At 39.1% G+C, this 21,397-nt stretch overlaps 1 protein-coding gene across 2 annotated transcripts in view; it reads right to left on the reverse strand.

The window, feature by feature from the left end:
- The window catches only part of Ttbk2 (tau tubulin kinase 2), a 118,853-nt gene that overhangs the window by 75,572 nt on the left and 21,884 nt on the right, over positions 1–21,397 (reverse strand). Inside the window, exons 2-4 of one of the 2 annotated variants that reach the window (XM_028767143.1) lie at positions 17,932–18,005; positions 15,359–15,494; positions 8,801–8,948 (exon numbers count right to left, since the gene is read on the reverse strand). In XM_028767143.1, the coding sequence (XP_028622976.1) occupies positions 8,801–8,948; positions 15,359–15,427 (217 nt within the window). In that variant the 5' untranslated portion in view covers positions 15,428–15,494; positions 17,932–18,005. The remainder of the gene's footprint in view (positions 1–8,800; positions 8,949–15,358; positions 15,495–17,931; positions 18,006–21,397) is intronic. The other variant, XM_028767144.1, reaches the window with a different exon arrangement.

The raw sequence follows: 21,397 nt of genomic DNA on the forward strand, positions 1-21,397 counted from the left end.
AGGCAGAGAGGCAGAGAGGCAGAGAGGCAGAGAGGCAGAGAGGCAGAAGCAGAGGCAGAGGGTGAGTTTGAGGCCAGCCTGGTCTATATAGAAAGTTTTAAGTCACTCAGGGCTACACAGAGAGACCCTGTCTCAAAATACTAACAACAACAACAATAGTAACAACAATTAGAAAAGTTACCCTATATTCTAATGTAAAAAGCATTTTTGTGCTATTTTACTTATAAGCATACTATAAATGACAAATTTAAAATACAATAGCTGTCCATTAAGAAGGACTTAGTTTTCTTTAAGGGGCTGGCCACTGGGGGTTTGACCATGCTTCATTGAGTAAATGTGTAATACAAATTGGATTTATTTATTTTTCTTCTTTTTTCTTTTCTTCTTTTCTTTGGGAGAGGCCAGAAAGGAAGAGGGGGTAGACTTGGGAAGACTAGGAAGTGAATGTGATCAAGCTGCATTATATAAAATTCCCAAATTATCAATAAAAATATTATGTTGTGGGGGAAAAAAATAAACTTTCAATTGCTGGGTGATTGTGGTACATGCCTTTAATCCCAGCACTCAAGCAGAGGTAGGTGGATCTCTGAGTTCCAGGCCAGCCTGGTCTGCAGAGTTAGTTCCTGGAAAGCCAGGGTTACACAGTCTTGAAAAGACAGGGGGTAAAAGTACTTAGCATGAGGGAGACTCCTGTAAAGAAGGAGGCAGGAAAGCTGAGACTCCCAGCCCAACAGGAAGCATGCTCTCTGGCAGAATCAAGGACTCTAAGCGAGCAAGAGAACTGCAAGGGAAGAGCTGCTCTGCTCTTCATACACTTGGCTCAAGGATCCAGAGCCACAGAGGACAGCAAGGGTTGGAGGGTACCTCCCACCCCCGACATGCCAGAACCCCAAGAATACTGAAGCTGCTGAGATCAAAAGCTGCCACTTGTCCCTCCAGCACACAACATATTAGAACCAGAGAAATCAGAGAGCTTCTCTGTTCATAGTTTTTACCTGTATGTTGCTCTGTTAGGTTTCCAAACTGTTGTTTGTTTCATCATCTAATTTACTATACGGCATTCTTTACCAAACTATACTCTGCATCCAATCTCATGCATATACTCTCCCCTCTCGCTCCTTTTCTTTCTTTTTTGGTTTTTCAAGACAAGGTTTCTCTGTGTAGCCAAGGCTGTCCTAGAACTCAGAGATCTGCCTGCCTCTGCTTCCCAAGTGCTGGGATTTAAGTCTCACACCACGACTACCCGGTTACCCTCCCCTCTAACTCTTATGTCTCTTTTTTTTTTCTTTCATGCTTTGGTTTTTTAATTATAAATTCCCATATATCCAACAGTCTCTAAAATCTGTAGACCTTAGCAGCATCCCAACTTTTCCTATGTGAACACTGCAAGTACTCTAACTGAAAGAATATAGCTGATTTAAAAAATAAACCAAGCCAAAAAATAATTCTAGATGTTAAAGCCCAATATAATGTAATTAACATTAATTACATTAATTGTAGTTAAATTACAATGAGGAACAAGAAAAATCAAGACAATGTAACTTCTCCAAAAACCCTATAGTAATGACATCTAATAAAGTACCTTTTTTTATTAGATATTTTCTTCATTTACATTTCAAATGTTATCCCATTTCTTGATCCTCGTCCTCTCCCCTCCCCCAGGATGGACTTGTTGGGCATCAGTGGGAGGAGAGGCCCTTCATCCTGTAAAGTACCTTTTAAAATGTAGTCCCAGACAGAGGGCTCAAAAGAGTATGTTCAAAGAAGAAAATAAGCTTCTGATTGAGAATACACATGGCTGAATGAAATAAGGAAGACAAGGTATGAAAGAGGAAATCAGCAAAGGGAATCCTGGCAAAAATAAAACAAAACCAAAATCCCAGCCTGATATGATGGAAGTAAACAACAGAAGTCAAATTAGACTTCTGTGGATGAAAGAGAGGACAGAATATAAGCCTGAAGACAAGGCAGAGGAACTAGACCAGACAAAACAAGGATAAAATAATACGAAGGTTCCAGTGGGAATCCCAGGACATGATAAAGAATCAAGTCATAAAAGCAAAAGAAACATTCTTTCAGATTTATTTGTATGAGTGTTTTACCTGAATGTATGTATATGTACCACATGTGTGCCAGGTGCCTATGGAGGTCAGAAGGCATCAGATCCCCTGGAACTGGAGTTATGGAACAATTATGACTGTCATATGGGTGCTAGGAACCCATATGACAGTTCCAAACAAGGGTCCTCTGCAAGAGCAACAACAGTTTTTAATAACTGAGCCATTTCAGAAAACAGTTTTAAGATAATCCCCATCCACCATCCATCCATCCATCCATCCATCCATCCATCCATCCATCCATCCATCTATCTATCTGTTTTTCGAGATAGGGCTTCTCTGTGCATCCCTGACTGTCCTGAAACTCACTCTGTAGTCCAAGCTGGCCTGGAGTTTACATAGAATCAAAAAGAGTTCCCCAAGCAAGTGGACTTGGGAAACAAGCTACTCTTCTAATCTGACAAAACAGACTTCAAACCTAACAGTGAGGAAAGACAAAGATGCTAATTCGGGAATAATCCATTAAGAAGACATTATATGCCTGAAACTATATGCCACAAACATGGGTGCATTCAATTTCATAAAAACAAAATAACCAGATGCAAAAGCACAGATTAACCCTAGCACAGTAGCAGTAGGTGACCTGAATACCCACTCTAACCAACTGACATGTCTTCCCAACAAAGACTAACAGAGAAATACATAAATTAAATGACATTAGAGATCAAGTAAATAACAGACCTCTACAGAACACTTTATCCACATGCTACAAAATACATATCCTTCTCAGCAGCACATGGAACATTCTCTAAAATAGATTACATATTAGGACAAAAAACAAGTTTTAACAAATACAGGAAGACTGAAATAATTCCTTGCCTTGTACACAATGGAGTAAGATTACATGCCAACAACAAGAAAACCGATATAACACAACCTCATAGAGATTAAACAGCACACTATTGAATGACAAATGGGTCACTGAAGAAATAAAAAAGAAATTAAAACTTCCTAAAATCAAAGAAAAATGAAAACACAACAAACAAAACTCTAAGAAACAATGAAAATAATTCTAAGAAAGGAGTTTAAAACTCCAGTTGTCTACATTATGGTATCAGAGAACTCTCAAACAATGATACACCCAAGGGACCTGGACATTGAAGAACAAGTCAAATAAGTAGAAATCAGGGAAGAAATTGGTAAAATTGAAACAAATAAACAAAATACAAAGACTCATTGAAACAAAGAATTGGCTCATTGAAGAAAAATAAGATTGTCAAACTCTTAGTCAAACTAACCACATAAAGGTGTAAATTAATCAAATTAGAGATGAAAAGGGAGCCACTGTGAAGGATAACAATGAAATTCAGAAAATTATTAGGTCTTCCCTTGAAAGCATAATACAATAAACTGGCAAATCATAAAGTAATAAATTTCTAGATGCATATCACATGCCAGGTTAGATCATAATGAGATAATTTAAGCAGATCTATAACAGTGAGATTGAAATGGTAATTTTAAATCTCCCAACTAAAAAACAGACAAGGCCCCCAGAGGATTTTACTGGTAAATTTTATCAGACCTTTGAAGAACACCAATGCTTCTCAAACCATTCCATAAACAGGAACGCCAATCTTCCTGATGCACTTGGATGTAAAAATTCTTTGTGTGTGTGTGTATGTGTGTGTGTTTCGAGACAGGGTTTCCCTGTGTAGTCTTGGCTGTCCTGGAACTCACTCTGTAGACCAGGCTGGCCTTGAACTCAGAAATCCACCTGCCTCTGCCTCCCAAGTGCTGGGATTAAAGGCGTGTACCACCACTGCCCAGCTCTTGGATTGTTTTACAAGTATTTTGTTAAGAATTTTTAGCCGGGCGGTGGTGGCGCACGCCTTTAATCCTAGCACTTGGGAGGCAGAGGCAGGCGGATTTCTGAGTTCGAGAGTTCGAGGCTAGCAAAAAAAAAAGAAAAGAATTTTTACATCTTCCCAGCTCTGGGATTGGTTTACAAGTATTTTGTTAAGAATTTTTACAGCTGGGCGGTGGTGGCGCACCACCACTCGAAATTGAAATTGAGCCAGCCTGGTCTACAGAGTGAGTTCCAGGACAGCCAGGGCTACACACAGAAACCCTGTCTCGAAAAACCAAAAAAAAAAAGAAATTGAGGAAAACAGAAGATGGAAAGACCTACCATACTCATAGATTTGAAGACTCATTGTGAAAATTACTGTCTTACCAAAAGTAATCTACAGATTAAAGTAATCCCCATCAAAATCCCAGTGACTTTCTTCACAGAAATAGAAAAAAAATTCTTAAAATTTATTGTCAACCCCTTATCAAGGAAACTTGTGTTTGCAACATACAGAGACCATGACATAAAACTACAACCAATCAAATTCAGAGTTGTTAAGGCCCATACCCAGTGAATATATCTACAAATCACTCTTGTATTTAAAGCTCAGGGAACATTGTAGAAGGAGAGGCAGAAAAAATTTAAGAGCCACAGGATCTTGCTGTGGTACTATCTTCCAGTAATGCCAGAAGCACAACCATAAAGTCTCACTAATGTGACCGCCTAAACATGAGCTGAATAAGGAAAACAAAGGCATACTGAAGATGCTGGTGGTGGGGCTGAGGGGAAGGACACAAGGCCTCAATCCTACACAAAGAACTATAAGCAACTAAGGAGTGCAGAGACTTCAAGAAATAAGTCTTCCCTAGGGAAGCACATAACAATTGGTTGTCCAATACCAAATGGTCAGCCCTGCAAACATACATATGAGTAACATTGTATAGACTGAGCAATATAGCTGGAAATATATGTAGTACATATACATATTTGATGTAGAAATTAAAGGAAAGAGGCTGTGGATTTGAAAGAAAGCAATGAGGAGGATATGGGAGACTTTGGAGGAAAAAAGAGAGGGAAGAAATATATTATCTCAAAAATAAAAGGAAAAATAATTATTTTCAGGCATTCGGAGGACAGAGAGGCGTATCTCTGTGTTCAAGGACACATGTATAACAACAGTTTTACACACAGAGACTTTGTCTTTAAAATACATAATATACAAAAATAATTTTAAAAAATCTATATGAACACACGCTTGAACCTAGATACCTAAAGCAATTCTTCTAAGAATTAATACTAGAAATATCACTATATTTGATTTCAAATTATACTACAAAAACAAACAGCATAATATTAGCCAAAAACAAACAAACACACAACACACATACACATACACATTTTAATGAGGCTGAAAACAGTTAAGAGCTTGCTGGTCTTCTAGCAGACTAGAACTCAGTTCCCAGTGCTGGCATAAGTTGGCTCACAATTACTTACAACTCCAGTTCCAGGAGATCCAATGCTCTCTTCTGTCCTCTGTGACTATTAACACACACGTTACATGCACACATGTATGCAAGCACAAATATTCACACTCACACAAATAAAATAAATCTTTTTAAAATTTTAATGAGGAATTTTAAGGAAGGAACCTATCCTGTGTTGAGTGGATAAAGATATTCCCAGAAACCATGGATCATTAAATAAAAGTCCCAATACTAGAGATAGGCTACCTCTTGACAAGCTGCTGGTCAAGGAGGCTCCTGAAACCCCACAAATAGCAAAAGTTACTGCCACTATTGGTAGCTGCACACTGAAACCAGATGGCAAGCCCTTATAACTGAAGATGTCATTAGCTTTGGACACAAGACATACAGAAATCAACCTGGAACTGATCTGGAAAGCCTTTTCCCTGCTAGCTAGCCTTCACAGTGCAGAAGCAGCTATGCAGGCTGCTAGGAGAGAACTGTCATCACCAGTCTTCCTGAGCTGTGGACCCTGCGCAGTAATAACGACTGGCCGGGTAAGCTGAGATCACTGATACAACTCTGGCAAGTTTGTCATGAGGGTTCCTTTTTATGATCATTTTATTAAGAAGTGTGGGGCTTGCCCTCAGTGGTTACAAGGGCTTCTTTCTAGAGGACCTGGGTTTAATTCCTCGTGCCCAAATGGCAGCAAACAACTGTCAGTAATTCTGAACCCAGGGAATCCAACACCAAAAAAGAAAAGAAGAGAAGAGAAGAGAAGAGAAGAGAAGAGAAGAGAAGAGAAGAGAAGGGAAAAGAAGCCGGGCAGTGGTGGCGCACGTCTTTAATCCCAGCACTAGGGAGACAGAGGCAGGTAGATCTTGAATTTGAGACAGCCTAGTCTATAATGCAGGTTCAGGAGAGCCAGGGCTTACACATGAAGCCTTGATTCAAAAAACCAAGATAAAATAATAATAATATAGAATAGTGTTATAAGAGTAACAAACCACTTTCAATTGGATTTAATGCCCACTCCACAGGAAGGATTTCACATCTGGTATTGTGAGCTAAGTCAAAAGCCTGTGGCTATGGAGGTCCTAAGTCTTAGCAGGGAAGCTATTTTTGTTGTTTTGCCAAAAGAACATGATGTGCCAGTCAATGTTACCCTCTAAACAACTATTTGTGTCTATAGATTAGTGCTGCTGTCAGCTCTACCCAGAAAAGCTGCCTTTTTGCCATGGTCAGTCAGGCATAGTACTCATCCATAATCCCATCACTTAGGAGGTGGGAAACAAGAAGATCCAAGGTTCAAAATCATCCTTGGCTACATGGATCAAGGCCAGCCTGGGATATAGGAGACTAATCTCATAAGAGATAGCCTTTAGTCACACTCTGGAGTCATTCCATGACACATCGTGCCTCCAGCAAAGCAAATGTCTACAAAACATCCTCAAAAAGAAGTTGTGAAGCATAGGCACTACAGAAGGCTTAGATTAGGTAGTCCTTGACCCTTGTCACTCAAATATAGAGCAGAAGGTCAAAAACCTATTCATTTGTGGAAAGTAAGGGGTCTGAGGAATAGGTTTCATACAGGTATAAGCTCACAAAAACCATTTTAGACAGTAACTTTAAATGATAAAATGAAGAACACAAATGTCCAGCGGTTTCTCATAAAACAAGCTCCAGTGACAGTTTTACTCATAAAACCTATTAAAACTAATCTTTAAGCTTTATCACAATGGAATATTACCAAATCAAGGCCAAAGTAGCCCGAAGTCCTGAAGGAGCTGTAGCAGTGCCTCCTGTCTCACAGGATCATGACAGGCCAGGAGGAGAGACTGGGGAGGCTGTGCTGACTCGGCCAAGCAGGTGTTGATATCCATGCCCCTACGGACTACGCTAGGCAGTTACTTAGGCCCTGTGCGGCCCTGGACAAGGGAGTCCAGGAGCACATATCTGTGACTTCGACATTAAGTTGGAATAACTAGGGAGGAAAGGGGGAAGGGTGGGACTGAGAACATGAAAGAGCCATCCTTTGCTCCATTTTTCCTTTTCTGAGCCTTTGGATTTTAGTAGTGACAATGAGGGCTGAGTGAGCTATGATTTTCCTGATGTACTGTGCCTTGGGAAAGCTAAATTTGAGCTAAAAACGAGTTTGAAAGATTTATAATTAAACAACCAGTAGAGAAACGCTGACAATTAGAAATCTTAGGACAAAAAGCCTTATATAACTGTGATACTAGTACTACAACAGTGAACCATTAAACACAGATCACAGAGGTGATACTAGTAATACAACAGTGAACCATTAAACACAGACCACAGAGGTGATACTAGTACTACAACAGTGAACCATTAAACACAGATCACAGAGGTGATACTAGTACTACAACAGTGAACCATTAAACACAGATCACAGAGGTGATAAGACATTAGCAACAAATTCAGGGTTTTGCATGACCATCGGATCTACATCAGAAAAAATGATTTGTCCTTAATGGTAAAAATATAGGTACCTGAGTAGTAATATGAACTTCAAAATTAATGAGCTATGCTCTGAAACTAAAGTTAATGAGAAAAACACAGCCTTACTTATCATTTTTCCCCCTTCCCTTCTCCCTCTTATTCCAGCCCCACTCACTCTGGCCCAAAGGTTTTTATTTATTTATTATATGTAAGTACACTGTAACTGTCTTCAGACACCCCATAAGAGGGTGTCAGATCTCATTACAGGTGGTTGTGAGCAACCATGTGGTTGCTGGGATTTGAACTCATGACCTCCGGAAGAGTAGCCAGTGCTCTTAACCACTGAGCCATCTCACCAGCCCATTAGTTAACATTTTTAATCCACCCTGCAGTATGATTTGAAGACAGCTTCCACAATGTGATTCATGATTGTTTAATACACAAAGGCAAGTGGAGAAATGTCTCAGAGGTTTTTATGATTGGTTTAAAGGAAGATGCAAATGTTACCACAGCACTTTCTAGAGCAGCTGGGTGATCCTAATTCTCTCTTTCCCTTATTGTGAAAAGGAATTTCCAAAGCCCAATTACTCTAGCAATTACACATTTCTATTATATAATAAAGCCTTCAACACAAACATACTCAACGTGTTTATAACTAGCTAACACCAGAGCAGTCCATTAGTATAGAGAATTTAACCAGGGAATATTAAAACACTTATAAACTATCACCCAAGCCGGGGGTGAGGCATGCCTTTAATCCCAGCACTTGGGAGGCAGAGACAGGTGGATCTCTGAGTTTGAGGCCAGCCTGGTCTACAGAGTGAGTTCCAGGACAGCCAGGGCTACACAGAGAAACCCTGTCTCGAAAAACCAAAAAAAAAAAAAAAAAAAAAAAAAAAAAAAAAACAAAAAGGATTTTAACTATCACCCAAAACTTCACTGCACATCATTCAAAGCCAACTTACCTTGCAGTTTCTTCAACACAGCAACTTCCATCTTCAGAACCTGCTTTGGCTGCTGAGCTGACTCCACCTTCAGTGCCACATTCTCCCTGGTGAGCATGTCCAAGGCATCGTAAATTTCTCCAAAGCCCCCACCCCCAATCTTTCTTAACTGCACAGAAAACAAAACAAAAACACACTCAAAATTAGGCAAAGATTCTAACTGGAAGCCAATTCATCTTTTACATGTAGAAAACATGCAATTTTACCATTCCTACTTTATGATAACTGATTTCAATATTGTTAAGTCATTTATACAGCAAGGAGAACACAATTGGCAGGAAATAATTAATACTTGCCTACAGATTTGTCTACAGAAAGCAATGAAATTATTTCAGTTATAAATAATTATTAAAGGTCTACAGTCAGCATCAAAACTGTCACAAAAACACAGTATCTAAAAGAATCAATTCCTACAAGTACCATTCAACAGCCAGTTGGTTAATCTAAAGTAGTCATTTGCAGCCTTTTTAAACAATGAAATCTCTTTGCCATTTAAAATCTTATATAGAATCAGTCTAGTCTAAGGTAAAGAGGAAGGCTGAAGAAAGGGATGAGCAGCCAGTACTCAGTCTTCCACTTGCATCTCTGTAGCAGGACTAACAGGATCCACACAAGCAATATGGGTTTCTACAATCTCTCAGAGAACTCTGCTACACATCTACACTTCAAAATAAGCTGTAATCAACAAAATGCTTCCAGCAATACCTTAAATGCTAACTTAATTGGAGAACATCAGAATAATGGAGTATCATAAACAGCTTCTGAAATCTAAGCACAATTAGACCTGTAAAAGGCTCTGAAATTCTGAGGTGAGTGATATGCTTTAAGCAAGATGTGTCAAGAAACCAGTCTTCCACTTCCTAAAGCCATGTACTCTTATAATATAAGCAAACCTTAAGAATGTGATGTAATATACAAAATTATTACCAAAGGCATGAGGCCCAAGATCCTAAACCTTCCAAGAGGCTCATGCTCCAGTCATGCCCTACTTCCTTCGACACTAGCATTTTCACTGACTACTCGATCTATGCTCTATCCCTTCATCCCTTTCTTCCTGTAGTACAAGGGATCACACCCATAGTCCTGTGCACTATACAACTGAAGTATACACACAACCCTTTAGGTCACTTTATTATCTCAACTTCTATAAAAATGATTTGTTTACCTTTTCAATTAGCAAATTTATCAAGCCATACCTTGGATTATCACTGTCTCTTAAATCATGTTGAGTAACTTTTTGGTTTTGTTTTGGAGACAAGATCTCTATTATGTAGCCTTGGCTGTTTTGGAACTATGTACTGGCTGGCTAAAAAGGCATTCATCATCATCCTGGGAGGTGTTTGTTTTCTTAAGCTGGGGTTAAGAATTGGTGGGTCGGCCTCAGTGACCCTGAACTCCTGATACTCCTGCCTGCATCTCCTAAGTGTGAGGATTGTAGGAATGTGCAGCACACCCAGCTTCATGTTTGCTTAACACTGTCAATGTCCTACCTCACTACACAGAAGGCTTCTTTAAAGAGTGGCCATTTAACTTATTTCTTTACATAGTACTTATCAAGGTCCTAACTATATAATTAGAGCTTAATTACAGTGTTTGCTTTGCATGCTTAAGCCACAGTTATTTAAATTTGTTTGGTGACTAGAGGAGAGTAAGACAAGTAGCTACAGTGTGAGAGCAGAATGGAGCCAGGTCCAGAACTATGCAGTCAAGTGTGCCACTCCTCGTGGGGCTCTACCTTGATTCTTTGTATGTTGTCCACGAAATAAGACCTAATGTAAACTTAAAACCTAAGCTGCGCTGAAAGATGAGGCTGAGAGGATCAGCTAAGCCCAGGTATTCAGAGACAAACAGGACAACATCAGACTGCTTCAAAGCAAACAAACATTGAACAAGCACTAAGGGTATATTTTTGTAAGTTTGATTGATAGTTTATTATTTGATGATACAAAAGAACTTTAACTAAATGACAGAATTTCTTTTAAAAAAATCTATGTTGGGTCTTTAGTCTATTCCTATTAATGCCATTTGAACAATAGTAGAATAATAATTTGTTTAAGCTTGACAAAGCTGTAAGATATCTTCATTTGTTCTGAGACATTAACTAACTCACTGGTAATATAGCATGCTGAGGGCACGCACATACATTAAAGATATCAACTACATTATCTCTCAACCCTCTCTTCTTTAATGCAATGTACAGAAGACTTTTCTTATTGAACAAGGAAATGTGACCTTGACATTCCCTTGTCAAGAAGTAGAATGTGGGGATATAATTCAATGGTAGAGGACTTCTTGTCTAAGATATATATACAAAGCACTGGGTTCAATCTTCAGCAATGGCAAAAATTAAAAATAAAATTGAAGGTATAGAATCTGGTTTCCCACTTCCTTAAATGTGACTTAAAAACAGATGCTATGCCTGTTCTGAAGAAAGCCCTAAACCAGCTTGTTAGCTTCTATTTTCTTTCTCTAAAAAAGCAAATCAAACATAGACCATGTGTTTATATCTTTGGAAGTCATACACATATGAGATTTCCTAGAAAATGAACTACCAGATTGGAAAAATGAGAGCATTAGCAAAACCCAGGCATCAGGACATTTCTAATCTTGGAGTTTGTGGTTTGTTTGTTTAAGAAAGGGTCTCACTATGTAGCTCAGGCTAATCTTTTTTTTTTTTTTTTTTTTGAGACAGGATCTCTCTATATAGCCCTGGCTGTCCTGGAGCTCCCAATGTAGACCAGGCTGGCCTCTAACTCACTGAGATCTGCTTGTTCTACTTCCCCAATGCTGGGATTAAAGGCATGTGCCACCATATCTGGCTCAGGCTGGACTTGAACTCACAATACACCTTCTCCAGGCTCCTGAGGGCTGATATTACTAGCCAGTGTCATGTCACCAAGCTGTCACTTTATTTATAATCAATTTTTACCTCAATACTTAATATACTGCTTTCATCAAAATGACATTACCTGACTTTTATAAACAGTTACCAACTGTTAGAATCTTCCTGCATGATAATGAAATGATTCTTTTTTTTATACTGGGTGAAGAAAAATTTTAAAGTTTACTGATCTAGCTAATTGGTAACATTTTTTATTAGAAAAAAAAGAGTGACAATGAATGCAACTCAGTGTTAGAATATGTACTTTCCAATACTTTGAAGCCCTGGGTTTAAACCCCAGCACTACAAAAAAAAAAAAAAAAAAAAAAAAAAGTTGCCACAAGGCAGCAGGATGATTACTGGGAAAAGGCACCTGCCACTAACACGGAAAGAGAGAACTGAGTCCTACAAGATGTCCTCTGAACCTCCACAGGTGAACTGTCACACCTAGCCTCCTACACATACACACAAGCATAATGTAATAAAAATATTTTAAAGCCACTAACATATTTTCTTTTCCTTGAAGATTCTCTATTAATAGATTTAGGAAAACACTAAAACAGAGTTAAAGCATATAAAACAAAACTTTAGTTGACAAAAGACTGAATAAAAATAAAGATGTAATTATTCAAAACAAAAAATAGTTCCTTTAAATAAGTAGTCAGTGAGAGGATATATTCCAGGTCTAGGACAAGAAAGCCATTAAAAGGCTGTTAGGGAGAGGGAGGAGTATCTATGTTGCCTAGCCAGTGTTGCCTTGGGTTCCATGCTGAGCACAGAAGACTGTTAGAAAGTCAGCGCATGCTGGGCAGTGGTGGCACACACCTTTAATCCCAGCACTTGGGAGGCAGAGGCAGGTGGATTTCTGAGTTCGAGGCCAGCCTGGTCTACAGAGTGAGTTCCAGGACAGCCAGGGCTACACAGAGAAACCCTGTCTTGAAAAACCAAAAAAAAAAAAAAAAAAAGATAGTCAGTGCATACCTGTATCTCCAGAATTTGAAAGAATGAAGCTGAGATGTAGGAGCTAATGTGGGAGGAGTTGGGGAGGAAGAGGAAGAGTAAGGAGGAGAGGAGGAAGAGGAAGAGGAGGTGCTAGGAGAGGAAAGAGAGAAAAGTGGGGGAGGAGATGGAGGCGAATGTTCACGTGTCTGTAGCAGTCAAAGGTAGTTGGTATTTCTAGGTTGGGTATTGGGTTACACTTCTGATTGTATGGGTATCGTGTTACTGATCATTACCAAATATATACGCCTTTGATTAATCTTTAAGCATTAGAATTTCATCTTTCTACTGGGCTCTCGTGGATGGTCTGGGCAATGCCCAGCCTTGTGGAGACAGCGTGAAAGATTGGCAGAGCCATCTCCCATGCTGGCGTCTCGTGAGTGGCAGGGCTTGTGTTTCTTTCTGGCCATTTCTAGCTGTGGCACACACGTGGCCTCTGGCCGAGAAACATGGCGGCTGAGGTAGGCAGAGGCGCCGCAGCTTAGATAGTCGGCCTGACAGAGGCCGTTTTAGATAATTACCACAACATCCAACCACCATGCCTTTGCTTTACCATCATGGTCTCTAAGCCTCTGAAACTCTAAGTCCTGTTAAATGCTTTCTTTTATAAGTTGTAGTCGTAGTGCTTTATTTATCACAGGAACAGAAAGACTAAGACAGAGGCTTCTTAATGGGTATCCCCTTAATCAGATGAAAATAATCTGAAAGTCTGTAAGGACAACAACTACAAAGAATAAAACACACCAAATGGTGTGTCTGTGTGTGTTCACACATGCATGCACATGGGTAAATGCATGCCAAGGGGCACAAGTGGTAGTCAAAAGACAGCTTATGGGAGTCAGTTCTCTCCTTCTACCATGTGGGAACCTGAAATGTAACTCAGGTACTCAGGCTTGGAGGAAAGTGCCTTTATTAGCTGACTCATTTCATTCTATTTACTTTTAGATTTATTTTTATATTTTATGTGTATGAGTGTTTTGTCTGCATGTGTGTATGTGCATCATGTAAGCATCTGATACCCTCAAAGATCAGACGATAGCAGATAGTATCAGATCCTCTGGAACTGGAGGCATAGATACTTGTGAGTCACCATGTCAGTGCTGGAAACTGAACCTGGGTCCTCTGCAAGAGCAACCAGTGTTGTTATTCACTGAACCATCTTCCAGCACCCACTCCCTTGTAAGCTAGATTCACTATAGCCCAGGCTGACCAAGGAAATACCAATAGTCCAGGCTAGCCTCAAACTCCATTAATGATCCTCTTGCTTCAGCCTCCTCAGTACTAGGGCTACAGACATAAGACAGTAGGCAACTCTGAGATAAATTAACAATTTTTTCTTCTTTTTCTACCACTCTGTGTCTCTTCTCTCTTCCCTTCCCTCCCTCTACCCTTTCTCCACTCCAAGGGTGCCTAGTCCAGGCTGGCCTTTCATGCCCTATATAGCAGAATTGGTCACCTTGAATTTGACCCTGCTATGACATCCAACTATACCACACAATTATGTGGTGCTGGGATCTAATCCAGAGCCTCATTGCTAGGTAAGCATTCTATCAACCACAATGCATTTCCAGGCCTCACAATACAGTGAATATACTAAACAGAAAAATCTTAGTGGTCATTTGAATGTTAAAACTAAAGAAAAAAAAACAATCATTTATTTTGCTTTCTTAAACTGTATCTTCAAGTAATCAAATAATGAATGATAGTCTTTACAGATATATTTGTTAATAAACAAAATATTTATAGAATACCAATGATTTGATATCTCTAATGAAGTAACAGACCTAGGTAATGATTATCAATAGAAAAGTCACAAAAAGATACATAATGACACATTATAGGCCTATTGTGAAAGTTCACAAAACATTCATTAAAAAAAATTTCTAGGGGCTGGAGAGATGGCTCAGTGGTTAAGAGCACTGACTGCTCTTCCAGAGGTCCTGAGTTCAAATCCCAGCAACCACATGGTGGCTCACAACCATCCGTAATGAGATTCGATGCCCTCTTCTGGTGTGTCTGAAGACAGCTACAGTGTACTCATAAATAAAGTAAATAAATCTTTAAAAAAAAAAAAAATTTCTAGGGGTGTGTTTCATTTGTAGAATTGCCTAGATTATGCAAATCCTTGGTTCTAATTGCCTGTATCATAAAACAAAGGCAAAAACTCTGTAGATGGCTACATTAAAAAAAATAATAAGTCCTTTTCTTTTAAAGATACGCACTGAGGTAAGAACAATTCAAATATTCTAGGAGGAGAAACAAGATTAAACATCCTAACCAGAAACTGTTGCCTAAGTCTATCTATGTACATGTTAAGGAAGAAAAAAAAAAAAAGAAAAAACAGTCCAATGTACTTTCAAACTCTTTAATTTGTTTTTTTTCTTCAAATATACTTTTATTTATATTAGCTATAGTAAGTCAAAATCTGGAACTTATAAAACAAGTCTAAGAATTAGAGCATGAACACAACAATCAGAAATAAAAGTCAAAATACCTGCTTTAGGCATATAAGCAACATAGGTATTGCTCCTTTAAACTGTTACTTTTTATTAGACTACCAAAACTTATTACCTCACATGCTTGTTACTCTTCCACCCTTTTTCCCACCTCTCTTTTCCTTTTCTTTATTCTATACTTACCACTTTCCATCTTTCTTTGACCAGGATTCCAACACTGAGGATATCTGGCTGCTCTCCTCCTCCACTCATTGCAAAATACTGATGAGGTAAAACAGCTACACAAGCATCTAGCTCCCAAGGGTGGATTCCATTTAACCTAAAACAAAAGAAACAGAAGCAACAGAGCTAATTAACACAGATAATATTCTAGCCTCAAGAAGCCTACTGATTCTATACATTATTATGTGGCTTCCTCAGAAGGATAGGGGACTCTTTAGAACTACATTCCAAGACTGTATAATTCACATGGTCTTACCAGTACAGATGACCAGCCATCACAAAGACATAGCATGAGGGTCAAATGGCAGTTGACCCAGAAGGACCATTGTCCTAAGTACACACAATTATCAGAGAAAAAGGCATGGTAGCCAATTTATGATACTTACAATTTTAAACCTAGGGCCCTGAGCATGTTAGGCAAGGACTTACCACTAAGCTATATCCTTAGCCTTTTTATTTTTTAAGACAGGCTCAAATTGTTCAGGCTCCTACTTAACTCCCTCTGTAACCCAAGATGGCTTTGAATCTGTGGTTCTTCTGCTCACCCTCCCGATTAACTGTATGTATCACAGCATCTGCTACCAGACCTGGCACAGCTTACAGTTTAATTGGTTTAGCATACAATTTAATATCAGTAGAGCTAATAACATTTAATGTCTCGTTAAATACATTCATTCATCTTTCATGTGCTAGTGCGTGTACTGGTACATTTCTGGTACATGCAAATGTAGAAGTCAGAAGACAACTTACAAGAGTCAGCTCTGTTCTTTTACCATATAGGTTCTAGTGACTAAACAAGTTGTCAGGATTGGCAGCCAGCACCCTTACCTTCTGAAAAATCTCACCTATATCTTACAAAATGCACTTCAAATGCATAGGAATTAATTAATGTAGGCAGGAAAAGGCTGCGACAAACCACTAAAACAATCACTTTTAGAAAAGAAAAACAGCAAAAGAACAGTAGATCTATGGAAAACAAATACCAAAAGATACAGCCTAATAGACATGGAAACTATAACATAACCCACAAATAGGAGAGAAAAACATGTTACATGTGTGGAAGCCAGAAAACCATCCTGGATGTCATCCTCAGTGTGCTGTCTAGTTTTATGTCAACCTAACACAAACTTAGAATCATCAAAGAGGAGAGAGCCTCAACTGAAAAAAATGCCTCCATAAAATCCAGCTGTAGGCAAGCCTGTTAGGGATTTTCTTAAATTTATTGATTGGAGAGGACGCAGCCCATTGTGGGTAGAGCCATCCCTGGACTGATGGTCCTAGGTTCTATAAGAAAGATGCCTGAGCTAGCCATGGTAAGCAAGCTGGTAAGCAGTACACTCCTTCATGTCCTCTGCATCAGCTCCTGCCTCCAGGTTCCTGTCCTGCTTCAGTTCCTGTCCTGACTTCCTGTGGTCATGAACTGTGATGAGGAAACAGTAAGCTGAGTAAACCCTTCCCTCCCCATGTTGCTTTGGTCATGGTTGTTTTATCACAGCAATAGCAACTCTAAGACACTCTGGAACATTACCTTTGAGACAGAGTCTCAGTGGTCTAGAGCTCACTGATTAGGCTAGACTGGTCAGCAAGCCCCAGACATCCTTGACTCTACCTCCCGAGTAGTGGGGTTAAAGGAAAGAATCACCATGCCCAGCGCCATTTGTATTCGGGTTCTGGATATTAAACAAGGATCCTGTGCTTGAGAGGTGAGTACTTTACCAATTGAGCTGTCTTTTTAATCCAAATATTGTTAAGAGAAAAAAGCAAGATGAAAAAAAAAGGGTATGGTATGCTGCCTTTGTATAAAATTACACTAATAGATTTTATTTAAAAGAGAGGAAAAAAAAGGAAGTTAAGCCAAACGGCAATAAATGAGTCTTCGTAACCGTAAGAAAAATTTTCAGTAAAGGGTCAGAAAGAAGGATATTTTAGCCTTCATTGTCCATATAGTCTATCAAGCTAATCAAACCTACTAAACCAGACAAAGGCCACCCTCAGCTACACATCAAGTTCAAGGCTAGTCTAGGCTACATGAGTGAGTGTGTGTGTGTCTCTGTGTGTGTGTGTCTGTGTGTCTCAATTCCTAGCATGTGAATAGTAGCTAACAATTATCATAATTCCAGCTCCAGGGGATATGATGCCCTCTTTTGGCCTCAAATAAAGGAAAGTAAAAAGAACCTGAGGCAATGAATACCATATAAGTTTTGCAAAATACATCAGGTCTAGGACAATAACCAACTTGACTTCTGAGCCAGCAAGATAGCTCTGTAGTGACAGCCAAGCCTGATGACTTGAGTTTGACTCCTGGGACCCACATGATGGGGAAAGAAAACTGACTCCTGCAGTCTGTCCTCTGATCTTCACGAGGGCAGAGGCATGCACACAACACACATGCATGCAGGAATGTGCACACACACACCCACAACACACATGCATGCAGGAATGTGCATACCCCCACCTCACAGAGATGTAACTTTTGAAAATTTAACATCAGTTTTTTGCAATCCCTCTCATTTCTAAGTGTACATAATACCAACCTATTTCCTACTTCTCTTCTTAGCCAAGAGTGAGTCTCTTTCAATAGGCACTTGATCTTACCGGTTTTACAATTCTGAGGGGGAAAAAAAGATCCAGTTTGAGGAGGTAAAAAGTTAATTAACAAACATACTTAGCATTGAACTGTTTTCTTCAAAATGCTTAAGAAGGCAAATATTATGTATATTTTACTACAACAAAAAATAAAGTTTAAGTAGGGAGTGGTGATACACACTCTTAGTCCCTGAACTTGGAAGGCAGAAGCAATGAATCAGGTCAAGGTCATTCACACATACAAAATGAGTTTGAGACCAACACACACACACACACATTCCTTTTTTTTTTTCTTTTTGTCAAAACAAAAACAGCGTTTTTCTCTGTGTAGCTTTGGCTGTCCTGGAACTCACTCTGTACACCAGACTGTAGACTGGCCTTGAACTTGGAGATCTGCCTACCTCTGCCTCTGGAGTGAGGGGATCAAAGGTGTCCACTATCACCAATCACCACGTGTGGAGAGCCTTTGGTGCCGCTAATAAAAATGTGCTGCTTATAGACATTTGGCAAGTACTTGTCACAGGGCTCTGGAGGAGGAAGTAGGTTAGGTTCAGGTAAGAGTATTCACATTTAAGCTAACGCAAGGATCAAGGTGAGCACAGGCAAGGAATGAGTGACTTCCCTTTTGTCAGTAATCCTCCTAAGAACTAGGGACTCAGGGACTTTGTTTATTGCTTTGTTTGATTACTACCTGGTGTGATCTCTTTGTTCTTTGCCTTATTTGATTACTTTGTCTCTGATCTAAGAACTGACTCTATTCTCTGCAAGTACCTAGAATGGTATGAAAGCTGGCTGGGAAAAATTAAAGTTGCTTCAGCCTCAGCACTGGCTGGAGTCATATTATAATGTTTCTCTAATTGTCTTTTTCTTTTCAGTCCTCACTCCTGCACTTGAGACCCTGTTGACTGACTGAGCTGGCTTAGTCAACCACCACTACCACCACCACCCAGAAATAAAGATAATTCTAAAATATCTCCCAACTACCTCAATCTCCGGCTATTGATCATTTCCCTCCCTTGATGTTAAGGTAGATCTAGTTTCTTGCCTCTAATTAAAAGAAAACAGCAAAGATAATTCCTCTCTGTCTCTCCCTGTTTGCTTGCTACCATGAAGCATCTACCCTATTACCCCATAGAAAGGACCACTTGGCAGAAAACAGAAGCAGTTTCTAGAATATTACACAATTCCGGGAATAACAGGTATCAATAGCTAACAAGGAACTGTCCTGTGAGTCTAACAACTCTCAAGAGACAGAACCTCCCATCACCGTCAGAGCAAACTTAAATCCTTCCCCTGCTTTACTCTGTGACTGTTGAAGTCTACCCTGACTATCGCCTATAGCCCACACTGATGAGGTTCCCACCGATTGGGTTATACCCAAAATGCTGACAAATAGACACTGAGAGATAAACGTTTTAAAATCCCAGGTCCTGAAATGGGCACAGTGACAAACACACACTAAAGCCAAGACAGGAGGATCATGAAGGCAGCCTGGAGTACAAAGTCAGACTCATCCCGAGCAGCAGGTAACAATTTGTCAGGCTTCTAGTGTTTGAGGCACAAGTGCAGGTTCCTTTTCAATTTTACATCACAGATAACTGAAACACTATATAACATGCTATAAAAACAATTAAATTAAAATAACTATGCTGTACTCATTTATTAATACTAATACCATATGTCAGAGCAATAATACTACCTTCTTCAAGAGAATTATTGAATACTTTCCTTCCTGGCAATATCCTTTTGCTTTGTTTTATTTATTTATTTATTTATTTATTTATTTTTGAGACAGTCTCTCTCTATATATATATATAGCCCTGGCTGTCCTGGAACTCACAGAGATCCTTCTGCTTCCTGTGTGCTGGGATTAAAGGTGTGTGCCACCATCTCCAGCTCTGGTAATAGTCTTAATGATCTAAAATAGGGAGTAAAACTCATGGTAATAAATTCTGACAGTGGTACTAAATCTGGATGTGTTGACAAAACAGACCCAAAGAGAATCAAATATAGATGGAACGTGCTAAATGAAGATCAACTTGTAAATGTGAAAGAACAAGTGGTTTAAAAAAATCATTTGAAACATTTGCTAAATAGCAAATGATTGAAGGGAAAAACAGCAAATGAGTGTCTTTGTTAGGGTTTCTAGGCATCCAGGAGTGGTGCTAGAGTATATGAGAGTTCTATATCTTGAGCCACAGGGAGTAGAAGGAGATTGTGACATACTGGCCAGACCTGAGATTATAGGACCTCAAAGCACTCTTCAACAGTGACACACTTTCTTCAACAAGGCCACATCTACTAATGGTGTCATTCCCTCTGTGCCAAGTACTCAAACACATGAGTCTCTTGGAGCCAAACCTATTTAGTCCACTACAGTACGTAAACCCTGACATCATCAGTCACAGAACAAGAAAATGAACGAATACAAAAAGTTTTATTTGAGAAATTAGCATAACACTGCAGTGAATCTACTGTCTTCTAACTCTAGAGATGCTCCAGGACACACAGGTTAAGGTTGGACTAGTTAGATTATTGGTATTACTTCTCTTTGCCTCATTTTCTTATCTATTAAAAACAAGAATAGGTTGTTTTTCCATTACTGCTGAGATCATTGTACCCTCACAGTATAATCTGCAAATTTGCCTTTAAACAGTCTAACAATGGTATCTAAGGATTTAAAGTGCTAATAAATGATGTATGTAGTGTTTACTTCTAACAAAACCTGACACACTGTGCTCAATAAATAGTAGCCCCATGTAATATGTCACTTTGCAAATTTCTTAGCTTACAGTCTCATTCACAAATACAGTATCTACAAAACAGTCTCTGTATTGACAGACTACTTATCAAAAGAACCAATTCTGTTTGCATGGGACCTATTAAACAACTACTATTTATCAAATTCCTATGAAAATGAAAATTATTGTTTTACACTTTGCTTATAGCATTTACATTGTTATATTTTTGCTGTAAAAATTTGTAGAAAAACTAGTTAGTCAAAACAAATAAAGCCAGGTGTGATGGCACATACCTATAATCCTAGCATTCAGGAGGTAGAGGCAGGTGGATCTCTTTAAATTCCAGCCAGCCAGTGATACACATTGAGATCCTAACTAAAAGAAACAAACAAGAAAAGAGGGCCAGGCGGTGGTGGCACACGCCTTTAATCTCAGCACTTGAGAGGCAGAAGCAGGTAGATTTCTGAGTTTGAGGCCAGCCTGGTCTACAGAGTTCCAGGACAGCCAGGGCTATACAGAGAAACCCTGTCTCAAAAAACCAAAAAAAGAAAAGAGGGGGACAAGATAAAAACAAACCAATGCCATCTACTACTATAAAGTTATAAAGTATAAATTACTTTCCAAGTGTGTATCACCTGAAGGACATAATGAGTACCCCTTCATAAAATAAAGG

This window comes from Grammomys surdaster, unplaced genomic scaffold, assembly GCF_004785775.1.
Source record: "Grammomys surdaster isolate TR1022 unplaced genomic scaffold, NIH_TR_1.0 170, whole genome shotgun sequence".
Lineage (NCBI taxonomy): Eukaryota > Metazoa > Chordata > Mammalia > Rodentia > Muridae > Grammomys > Grammomys surdaster.